Source organism: Aquarana catesbeiana, linkage group LG09 (genome assembly GCF_042186555.1).
Source record: "Aquarana catesbeiana isolate 2022-GZ linkage group LG09, ASM4218655v1, whole genome shotgun sequence".
NCBI classification, from domain to species: Eukaryota; Metazoa; Chordata; class Amphibia; order Anura; family Ranidae; genus Aquarana; species Aquarana catesbeiana.
This window is the reverse complement of record NC_133332.1, coordinates 256,595,837-256,607,869: the sequence shown is the minus strand read 5'-3', so window position 1 is coordinate 256,607,869 and position 12,033 is coordinate 256,595,837. Positions and strand designations below refer to the sequence as shown.

At 47.2% G+C, this 12,033-nt stretch overlaps 1 protein-coding gene across 1 annotated transcript in view; it reads right to left on the bottom strand.

Annotated features, from left to right (window-relative positions):
- The window catches only part of MECP2 (methyl-CpG binding protein 2), a 64,946-nt gene extending 54,573 nt beyond the window's left edge, over nucleotides 1–10,373 (bottom strand). The window contains exon 1 of the mRNA XM_073600245.1: nucleotides 10,217–10,373. Within this exon, the coding sequence (XP_073456346.1) occupies nucleotides 10,217–10,248 (32 nt within the window). The 5' untranslated portion in view covers nucleotides 10,249–10,373. The remainder of the gene's footprint in view (nucleotides 1–10,216) is intronic.
- Between the last annotated feature and the right edge of the window lie 1,660 nt (nucleotides 10,374–12,033).

The following is a 12,033-nucleotide window of genomic DNA, read 5'->3' as shown; positions in this document are numbered from 1 at the left end:
TTTTGGCAGCACATTTCGATTTAGTTTTAGTCTTAGGACTAAAATGGCATTTTAGTCTTCTGCAATTGTTTTAGTTTTAGTCATATTTAGTCGACTAAATCTCCAGTACATTTTAGTCGACTATATTGTCCTACGTTTTAGTCTACTAAAATCTCCAGGTCATTTTAGTCGTCTAAAATCTAATGGGTGTAATTAAATTGTAACCTTTCTCTACAATTTCCAAGCTCGTTATATACTGCTGGAGTGAAAAAACTAATATGTTATTATTTATGGTTTTGAGGTATATGGGGTATGAACATGCATTACAGACCAGTGGTAATTTTGAAGTAAAATTTCAATTTAGTTTTAGTCATAGTCTTGACTAAAATGCCATTTTCGTTTTAGTCGTATTTTAGTCATCACACTTGTTTTAGCTTTAGTCGTATTCTAGTCGACTAAAATAGTATTCATTTAGTCGACTAACATGGTTGTCGAAATTAACACTGATGTGTACATTCCCGGCAACTAATCCTGCAGCCAAGGAGGTTGGTAAAAAAAAAAAAATTCTTGTGTGAACAAGCCCTAAAAGTTGATTGGAATGTTGCGTACAACCAATGCACCAGTTCCCTGGGGCCCAACGTTCACCAAATCCCCTGCCCAGGGAGCTGCAGTTGGCGAGTACAGCTGGCCAAAGAAGGGAATGGCTTTACACATCACACTCGGGTAAATGGCAATGCTTTTGTGCATCGGTGTTCACATACATATGCGGTATCCACTAAACACAGCCTTACACATCTGGGAAATAAGTCTTAAAGTGGATGTAAACCCAATGTCATCCTTTCTAAACTACTGCCATAGGGGTTATCTATAAGGATATACATGCCTCCTGCATGTATCTTTACCTGTCAAATGTCTCCCCTCTGTCTGTTATGAGCCCTGAAAAACTGCAGATTCTGTGGGCGGGTCTGTTGTCTGGAGCTTGGTGGGTGGAGTCGTGATGTCAGTAGACTCCCCGCCCACCTCTACACTCCCCTTGTCAATATACATTTTCTCCTGTGTATTTCTTACACTGAACTTCTGCTATGATCTCTAACATCCAGTGAAAAGACAGGAAAATTTCCACATGACTTCAGCATGCCAAATCATGATGAGGTGTGGAACAGCCAATCCTTGCAGAGCTGCTGAAGAAAGGAGTGGGGGAGAGAATTAAAAAATAATGCCTGTGTCTTAGGCTGTCACTCACAGCAAGGGGGAGGATTTGACAAAGTTTTTCTCAGTTTGTCAAGATTTATCTCACTGAACAATAAAAGAGAATTGCTCAGATATGGATTAACTCTGTGTGGCAAGACTGGGCTCAAATGATAGGAAATCTTATACTCTACGGTATTATATCAAAAAATAAAAAAAAATTCGGGTTTACATCCACTTTAAGTGCATTCTCATGTATAAACCAATGTACAAAAGCATCAGCATTTGCCTAAGTACAGCAATTCGCTTCTGCAGCTGGCTTTACATGCCAGCTGAGGCTCCCTGGGCGTTAAAAAAAAGTCAGGATTTTTACACCAGGGCATATTTCTGCCTTAAGCTGTCCGAGTGCATCAACGTTTAAAGCGCCCGTGTTGAGCCTGCAGTCATCAATGCAGCCCAAGTCAACAAGCCTTAAAAGCCGACTTAGTTACGACTAGAGGTGTCCTCCAAACTCATCTTTAGAGGTGTACCGAATAGAAATTTTGGTGCTGGAAATATATATATCTATCTATATATCTCTCTATATCTATATATATATATATATATATATATTCAACTTTTTAATACCGTTAAATTTAAATGAATATATTGTCGATTATCAGCACCTTTAGCGCACGAAAAATGCATCCCATTATATTCTATGCATGTCTTCACACTGGTCCGTTGTGGTATTAAAAAACATTTTTGGTCAGTAAAAATAAAAATTAAAGAAAGAAAAAAAAAAAAAAAAAAAGAAGAAAAAAAAGCACCTCCCTGTTGAAATGCATGAAAACACAGCAAGAACACACCAACACACCCGTTACATTTTTTATGCGTTTTTTTGAGTCACATGATCTATGAAAAACACCATAAGCACAGTAAAGTCATGGTAAAATCACGCCAAAATCATTTGCGTTGTCGGTACCCTTTTCTCTATCGGCAAAATATCGAAAGCACAATTTTTGACCCCCCCCAACATGTGGTTGGGGGAGTGGGGGTTAAAAATGTGCAGCAACAGGTAGCGAACCAGGGTGCTGACACGCCGAAATTGCAATGATGCGTGCCTGCAGCAAAAACTACCTGACATGAAGCAATCAGCGGACAGCAAGTCCTCCAAATGTGACCCATTCGGGCAAACAGGGTAGTGCAATGCACATGGTTTGCTGTTGGCAAAAATTGGGTTAAAACAGGCCACAAGGTGGTGTCACATCACCTCTGAAAAGCGATACGAGTGTCAGAGGACGGGTAGTTAGATGCATATCCGACTTTACCCTTAGGCTGTTTGCCCTATCTGCACCCAGTGCGTTAAGGGGGCTCAGGGGGTACAGTATCCAGCACCCCCCAATGTCAGCAGCCTGTCAAAATCTACAACGAGCTGAAATATGAGGGTGCGGGACGCTGTACTGTATGCATCCATGGACATATGCCCTGAACATAGAATTGCTGTGTTAAGGCATATGTGTCTTTGTGCATACAGCCCTAAAAGCCACAGAGAAGAGGCCGTTGCAGATTTCAGCCTGCCATAGATTCTGACAGACCGGATGCGCTATATATATATATTTTTTTTTTAAACCGTCCATTTCGGTTTCAGCCAAGTGCATACATGAATTTTCAGTTTCAATGCACCACTAGTACTGTATGCGTTTAATGACATAGATCCGGGCATATGTGCCTTCATTCATGTAGCCCTAAACGTGTGTACCACTTGCCACAGCGTCCAGCCACTGCATATTTCAGCTCTCCATTCATTTTTAGACTGGACACAGTAACATATGGGCTCATCCACACTGCAGCTCAAAAAAAAAAAAAAAAAAAAAATTTAATCTGCTTTTACAGGCGTTTGAGCTTTTACTTCTCTGCCTAAAAGCTTGAAGAATTTTGTGTTTTTTTGGTGCTCTTTTGGGTGTTTTTGAGCATAAGCATTTTTTCCCCACAAACCCTCCCCTCATTTTTCATTTGTGCGTTTTCAAGGTTTTTCACGAGTTTGGTGGGTTTTTTTCTGCCTATAAGAGCTTATGCCTGTATATTCCCGAAAGAGCCATAGTGTGCATGGACATTGGCTAACACGGAGGGGAGATTCCAGGCAGAAAAAAAATAATGAGAGCTCTAAAAAGCTCAATAGACTGTCGAAGCCGCTTCTTTGAGCTGCATTGTACATGAGCCCCATGTGTTCAGGAATGTATGGGCAGAACGTAGAATTCCTGCATACGAGCCTAAAGGTAAGTACCACTTGCCACAGTCTCTTTGCGCATTTAACCTCACTATAGATTTTAACGGGCTGGACATGAAATACGTGGCGGCTAGAAGAAGTACTGTATGCATTCAGGGATGTGTAACCCAGAACATAGAATTCCTGCGTTCAGGGCATACGTGCCTTTGCGCACGTGGCCCTAAATGTGCACGTCCAGCCGTGGTGGATTACAGTCCGTCATTTATTTTGTCAGGCTGGATGTAAAACACGCGGCGGTTCATCGCTGTACCGTATACATTCAGGGGGCGTATGGCCATAACGTAGAATTCCTGCATTCAGAGCATGCGTGCCTTTGCACATACAACCCCCTAAATATACGTACCGCATGTCACAGCGTCCAGCGGTGACATATTTCAGTCCATCATAGATTTTGACAGGCTGGATATGAAATACGCAGCCGGCTCGTTGCTGCACCGTATGCGTTCAGGGCTGTATGGCCCAGAACGTAGAATTCCTGTGTTCGGAACATACGTGCCTTTGCGCATACGACCTGCACGTCACAGCGTCCAGCAGTGGTGTATTTCAGTCCGTCATAGATTTCAACAGGCTGGATGTGAAACACGTGGTGGCTCGTCGCTGTACCGTATGTGTTCAGGGGCGCATGTCCAGCTCAGAATGTCGAATTTCTGCCGTGGTGGATTTCAGTCCCTCATTGCTTTTGTCAGGCTGGATGTAAAACACACAGCGGCTCATCGCTGTACTGTATGCGTTCAGTGGACATATGTCCATAACGTAGAGAGTTACAGGCTGGACACTGTACCATATGGGTTCAGGGGACATATGGCCAGAACGTAAAAATTGGCTTTGCGCACGTGGCGTATTTCAGTCCATCACAGATTTAGAAAGGCTGGATGTGAAACATTCGGCAGCTCATCGCTGTACTGTATACGTTCAGGGGCGTGTGTTCATAACGTAGAATTTCTGCGTTCAGAGCACGCGTGCCTTTGCGCATACAACCCTAAACATGTGTACCACTCGTCACAGCGTCCAGCAGCGGCGTATTTCAGTCAGTCAGAGTTTGACAGGCTGGATGTGAAATAAACGGTGGCTTGTAGCTGTACCGTATGCGTGCAGGGGCATATGGCCAGAAAGCAAAATTCCTGTGTTCAGAACATATGTGCCTCTGCGCATACAGCCCTACAACGGCTCATTATTGTATGCGTTCAGGGGGGGCGTATGGCTAGAACACAGAATTTCTACACTGAGCATACGTGCCTTTGCGCATACAACCCTAAACATGCATACCGCTTGCCACAGCATCCAGCCGTGGTGGATATCAATCCATCATAGACTTTGTCAGGCTGGATGTAAAACACGCGGCGACTCGTCGCTGTACCGTATACGTTCAGGGGACGTATGGTCATAACATAGGGTGTTACATGCTGGACGCTGTACTGTATGCCTTTAAAGGCGTATGGCCAGAACATAAAATTCCTGCGTTCGGGGCAAGTGTGGCTTTGCACATTTGTGGCATATTTCAGTAGGTCAATTTAGACAGGCTGGATGTGAAACACGCGATGGCCCGTTGCTGTACCATATACGTTCAGGGGCGTATGTCCGTAACATAGAATTCCTGTGCTCGGAACATCCTTTAAGCATACAACCCTAAACATACGAACCGCTTGCCACAGCGTCCAGCCGCGGCGTATTTCAGTCCGTCATAGATTTTGACAGGCTGGATGTGAAATACACGGCAGCTTATTGCTGTACCATATGCGTTCAGGGGCGTATGGCCAGGACATAGAATTCCTGCGTTCGGAACATACGTGCCTTTGCGCATACAACCCTAAACATACGTACGGCTCGCCACAGCATCCAGCCCTGGCGGATTTCAGTTTGTCATTGATTTTGTCAGGCTGGATGCAAAACATGCAGCGGCTGGTTGCTGTACTGTATGCGTTCAGGTACATTTGGACATAACGTAAAATTCCTGCGTTCAGGGCAAACGCGGCTTTACGCATGTGGCGTATTTCAGTCCGTCATAGGTTTAGACAGGCTGGATGTAAAAGACACGGCGGTTCGTCGCTGTACCGTATGCGTTCAGAGGCGTATGTCCATAACGTAGAATCTCTGTGCTCTGAGCATATACGCGCCTTTGCGCATACAACCCTAAACATGTGTACCGCAAACTGGGCTTTGCGCACGTGGCATATTTCATTCCATCATAGATTTCGACAGGCTGGATGTGAAATACGTGGTGGCTCCCCGCTGTACTGTGTTCAGGGGTGTATGTCCAGAACGTAGAATTCTTGAGTTCGAAACATATGTGACTTTGCGCATACAGCCCTTAAAATATGTACCATTTGCCACAGCGTCCAGCCGTGGCGTATTTCAGTCCATCATAGATTTAGACAGGCTGGATGTGAAACACGTGGAGGCTCGTCGCTGTACCATATGCGTTTAGGGGACGTATGGCAATAACATGAGAATTTCTGCATTCGGAACACATGTGCCTTTGCGCATACAACCTGTGACGGCTCATTGCTGTACCATATGCGTTCAGGGGACGTATGTCTATAACATAGAATTCCTGCATTTGGTACACACGTGCCTTTGCGCATACAACCCCCGAAACATACGTACGGCTCGCCATAGCGTCCAGCCATGGTGCATTTCAGTTTGTTATAGAATTTCTCAGGCTGGATGTAAAACACACGGCGGTTCGTCACTGTACCGTTCAGAAAACGTATGGCCAGAACGTAAAATTCCTGTGTTCGGGGCAAATGTGGATTTGCACGTGGCATATTTCAGTCCGTTATAGATTTCGACAGGCTGGACGAGCCAGCCTGCCGAAATCTATAACGGACTGAAATATGCCACATGTGCAAATCCACGTTTGCCCCGAACGCAGGAATTTTACGTTCTGGACACTGAATTCTTGCGCTTGGAACTTTGCGCATACAGCCCTAAACATACGTACCATTTGCCACAGCAAAAGGTGCGCACGTGGGATATTGCAGTCCGACATTTCGACAGGGTGGATGTGAAATACGTGGCGGCTCGCCGCTGTACTGTGTTCAGGGGACAAATGTCCATAAAGTAGAATTGTTGCATTCGAAACATATGTTACTTTGCACATACAGCCCTAAAAATGCGTACCATTTGCCACAGCGTCCAGCTGCGGCTTATTTCAGTCCATCATAGATTTAGACAGGCTGGATTCTTAACACGCGGGGGCTCGTTGCTGTACCATATGCGTTCAGGGGACGTATGTCTTTAACGTAGAATTCCTGCGTTCGGAACACATGTGCCTTTTTGCGCATACAACCCCTGAAACATATGTACGGCTCGTCCAGCCGTGGCGTATTTCAGTTGGTCATAGATTTGTTTGTCAGGCTGGATGTGAAACACGCGGTGGCTCGACGCTGTACCGTATACGTTCAGGGGACGTATGGCCAGGATGTAGAATTTCTGCGCTGGGGGCAAACGCGGCTTCGCGCATTTGTGGCATATTTCACTTTGTCATAGGATTTGTCAGGCTGGATGTAAAAGACGCGGCGGCTCGTCACTGTACCGTATGCATTCAGGGGACGTATGTTTGAAACATAGAATTTCTGCGTTTGGAACACACGTGCCTTTTTGCGCATACAACCCCCGAAAAAAAAAAAATAAATAAGGATCGCCATAGCGTCCAGCCGTGCCGTATTTCAGTCCATCATAGATTTTGTCAGGCCGGATGTAAAACACGCGGCAGCTTGTCGCTGTACCGTATGCGTTCAGGAGACGTATGGCCATAACGCAGGAATTTCTGCGTTCCAAACACACGTGCCTTTTGCGCATACAACCCGCGACGGCTCGTTGCTGTACCATATGCGTTCAGGGGATGTATGTCTTTAACGTAGAATTCCTGCGTTCGGAACACACGTGCCTTTTTAGGCTGGATGTAAAACACGCGGCGGCTCGTCGCTGTACTGTATGCATTCAGGGGACCTATGGCCATAATGTATTCGGGGCAAACGCGGATTTGCACATGTGGCATTTTTTAGTACGTTTATTTAGACAGGTCGGATGTGAAACCCGTGAAGGCTCGTCGCTGTACCGTATGCATTCAGGGGACGTATGGCCAGGACGTAGAATTTATGCGTTGGGAGCAAACGTGGCTTTTGTGCATTTGTGGCGTATTTCAGCAAGTCATCGATTTAGACAGGCTGGATGTGAAAACACGTGGCGGCTCATCGCTGTACCATATACGTTCAGGGGACGTATGTCTTTAACATAGGTTTCCTGCGTTCGGAACACATATGCCTTTTTGCGCATACAACCCCCGAAACATATGTATGGCTCGTCCAGCCATGGCGCATTTCAGTTTGTCATAGATTTTGTCAGGCTGGATATAAAGCCTGGCGCCGCCTACCCACGGCGGCTCGTCGCTGTACAGTATACGTTCAGGGGACGTATGGCCAGGATGTAGAATTTCTGTGTTGGGGGCAAACGCGGCATTGCGCATTTGTGGCGTATTTCAGTTTGTCATAGATTTTGTCAGGCTGGATGTAAAACACGCGGTGGCTCGTCGCTGTACCGTATGCGTTCAGGGGACGTATGTCTTTAACGTAGAATTCCTGTGTTCGGAGCACATGTGCCTTTTTGCACATAAAGCCCCCGAAACATACGTACGGCTCGCCATAGCGTTCAGCCGTGCCGTCTTTCAGTTCGTCATAGATTTTGTCAGGCTGGATGTAAAACACGCGGCGGCTCGTTGCTGTACTGTATGCATTTAGGGGTCCTATGGCCATAATGTAAAATTCCTGCGTTCGGGGCAAACGCGGATTTGCACATGTGGCATTTTTTAGTACGTTGTTTATTTAGACAAGCTGGTTATTAAACCCGTGACGGCTCGTCGCTGTACCGTATGCGTTCAGGGGACGTATGTCCATAACATAAGAATTTCTGCGTTCGAAACACACGTGCCTTTGGCGCATACAACCTGCGACGGCTCGTTGCTGTACCGTATGCGTTCAGGGGACGTATGGCCAGGACGTAGAATTTTTTGCGTTGGGAGCGAACGCGGCTTTGTGCATTTGTGGCATATGTCAGCAAGTCATCGATTTAGACAGGCTGGATGTGAAACACGCGGCGGCTCGTCGCTGTACCGTATGCGTTCAGGGGACGTTTGTCTTTAACGTAAAATTCCTGCATCCGGAACACGTGCCTTTTTGCGCATACGACCCCCGAAACATACGTACGGCTCGTCCAGCCGTGTCGCATTTCAGTTCGTCATAGATTTTTTTTCAGACCGGATGTGAAACACGCAGCGGCTATACGTTAAGGGGACGTATGGCCAGGATGTAGAATTTTCTGCATTGGGGGCAAACGCGGCTTTGCGCATTTGTGGCGTATTTCAGTTTGTCATAGATTTAGAGGGGCCGGATGCAAAAACACGTGTACCGCATGCGTTCAGGGGACGTATGTTTATAACGTAGGATGTCTGCGTCCGGAACACACGTGCCTTTTTTTTGCGCATACAACCCCCCAAAAAGTACGTATGGCTCGCCATAGGTGTCCAGCCGTGCCGTATTTCAGTTTGCCATAGATGTAAAACACACGGCGGCTCGTCGCTGTATCATATGCGTTCAGAGGTCCTATGGCCATAACGTAAAATTCCTGCGTCCGGGGCAAAACGCGGATTTGCGCAGGTGGCATTTTTTAGTATGTTGTATATTTCGACGGGGCGGCTGTAAAAAACACGTGACGGCTCGTCGCTGTACCGTATGCGTTCAGGGGACGTACGGCCAGGACGTAGAATTTCTGCGTTGGGAGCAAACGCGGATTTGCGCAGGTGGCATTTTTTAGTACGTTGTATATTTCGACGGGGCGGCTGCAAAAAACACGTGACAGCTCGTCGTTGTACCGTATGCGTTCAGGGGACGTATGGCCAGGACGTAAAATTTCTGTGTTGGGAGCAAACGCGGATTTGCGCAGGTGGCATTTTTTTTTAGTACGTTGTATATTTCGACAGGCCGGATGTGAAATACGCGGCGGCTCGGCGGCTGTACCGTATGCGTTCAGGGGACGTATGGCCAGGACGTAGAATTCTTGCGTTCGGAAACATACGTGTCTTCGCGTATACGACCCCAAAACACACGTTCCGTTTGCCGCAGCGTCCGGCGGTTGCAGATTTTAGCCTGGCGTCCATTTTAAATGCACCGGACGCGTCACCGTGCACTGCGAAAATGCCAGGATTTGACGCACACACCGGGGGGGGGGGGCGCCTAATGCCTATGTGTGACAGAGAATGGAAGGGAGGACACATGGAGCGATAAGGACTAGTGATGGGGTCCTCCTGACACATAGGATGTATGGAGAGGGGTGTGTCCTGCAGTGCTCCCCCCCAGCACAGGCCCCGGACTTCTCCTCACACTGTGGACACTCCGGGGCCTCCCCAATCACAGGGGCTTCAATGACGCACTGAGCAAATGTCATCCCTGGCCTGAGGGATTGGGGAGGGCGGGGGGGGGGGCACTACACTCTGACCCCCCCCCCCCCCCCACTACACAGGACATCAGCACCAAGGGACATTATCTCCTCACACAGCCCCGCCCCCCTCACCTAAGGGATTCATTATTAAAAAAAACAAAACACACACACACCACACAGACACCCTGTCAGACCCGCCCCCCTCCCCTCACACACAGGGAGATAATGGCAGGCAGGAAGGCGGGAGAGGTGGTGGAAGGAAGGGAAAGGGAGGGTGGAGGACGGAAGGAGGAGAGGGGTGGGGTGGGGGGGACGACACAGACCGGCCGGGAAGCCAGCACTCACAGTCTCTCCTCTCCGCTCGGCGCGGCGGCCATTTTCTAACGGCTCCTCCACAGGCTGAGGAGGGAAAGGGGGTGGGCAGGGCGCGAGAGCAGCCGCGAGGGTGACGTCACCGCGCCGGAGCCTACCTGCCCTTCTCTCTCGTGTGAGGGGACGCTCCATTGTACAGAGGAAATGGGCGGGGTTACGCGTTCCCGCCTTTATTGAGTAGAGAGAGAGGGAGCTGAGGAGATGAGAGAGGGGGGGGGGGGGGGGGTGTGAGCTCAGTTCAAAGTTGTGCGTCACAAGTATTGTGGACACAGTGAGAGGGTGACACAGACAGTGAAATGTGAGGGACAGGCGAATGTAGTCCTGATGTTCGTCAACAATAATGTCGGAAAACACGCACTCTCAGCTTGGATAGCGATTTTAAAGCCTGACTATAAAGGCTAAGCCATACCATTCTCTTCGGAACGGAGCGTGTGTGTTTGAAAAACCGCGCGACCAATGCACGGCGATAGTGCCGTCAGCGATTTTACGCATTTTTTTTTTTTTTTTTTTTTTTTACAAAGAGTAATGGCCCGTACACACGATCCGAATATCGTACGATAAAGGAGGAAGGATCGTACGATATTCGGATCGTGTGTACACTGCTTTCGACAGGCGATCACGACCGTTCATACGATTTTGATTCAATCGGACATACCCGAAAATTTTCCTCGTGCGATTCCAGATCGTACAATTTTCGTTTAGTCAGTATAGTTGTCGTCCGAAAATACAATACAAATACATTACAACACATGACTTCACTTCCAAATTTTTTGTCTGTCGTACGAGAATTTTCGTGACTTTAGCTATTCAATTTCAACTTGCGACTATTAAGCGAGAACAGTCGTACAATCTGTCGTACGATATTCGGATCGTGCGTACGGGGCATAAGTTCACCTTTACCAAAAAAAAAAAAAAAACCTGTTAATGCAGATAAGGAGCATCTGTAAGATTAAAAACAATCTGTGCAGCTTTGACTAAAGATGAATAATGCCCTTGTTTTAGGTGTAGGCCATTTATATACCTCATGAAGCTTGACTGGAATACTCCCAGGACGTTGCTAGGAGAAGCCTAAGTCCTGCTCACCTCCACCATCATAGGAGCAAGCTCCCAAATGCGTTCAGAGCTATTGAATCAGAGAAGAGAAAGCGCATAGGGGGGATTTTGAATAACAGAAAGAGCTCACTCCTGTGATGGTGTAGAATAGATGAACAGTAATAGCTAAGCCTCAGCAATGTCCTGAGGGTTTTCAGGTCAGGCTTCATGAGGTACATGAACAGTGTTGCCAACCTACCAGATTGAAATTTACTGACACGACAGCCCAAATTTACTGGCATTTCCAAAAGTTACAAAATTACAGTTGTAAGTGCAAATTTCAGTATTTAGGCTACAAATAAGTGCAATATGCAATTAGCAATGTGATTCAAGGTAGACATTAAGGCAAAAAGCACATTTCTTACTTTATTTTAAATATAGTAAGTGGCTCAGGGGCAGGAAATTAGAATGGGCGGCACACACACATGAAATAGACTCTCACAGTGACACTGACTGTAGTGTGCAGCAGCATAGATCACGGACACGTCCCATCCTGAGTCACAGTGACAATCTCTATCCATGCCAGGTGGGCCTCTCAGTCCCCTTCAGTCCAAATAGCATTAACAGTCCCGCTCTCGGCTTGCCTTTCTCCCATCCCACAGACCTGCACACGACGCTCTGACCACTCCGCTTGGCTCCCTTGCACCATGGCATCACACGACATGCTCAGGCACCGTCTCCACCAGACTCGCCCCCCC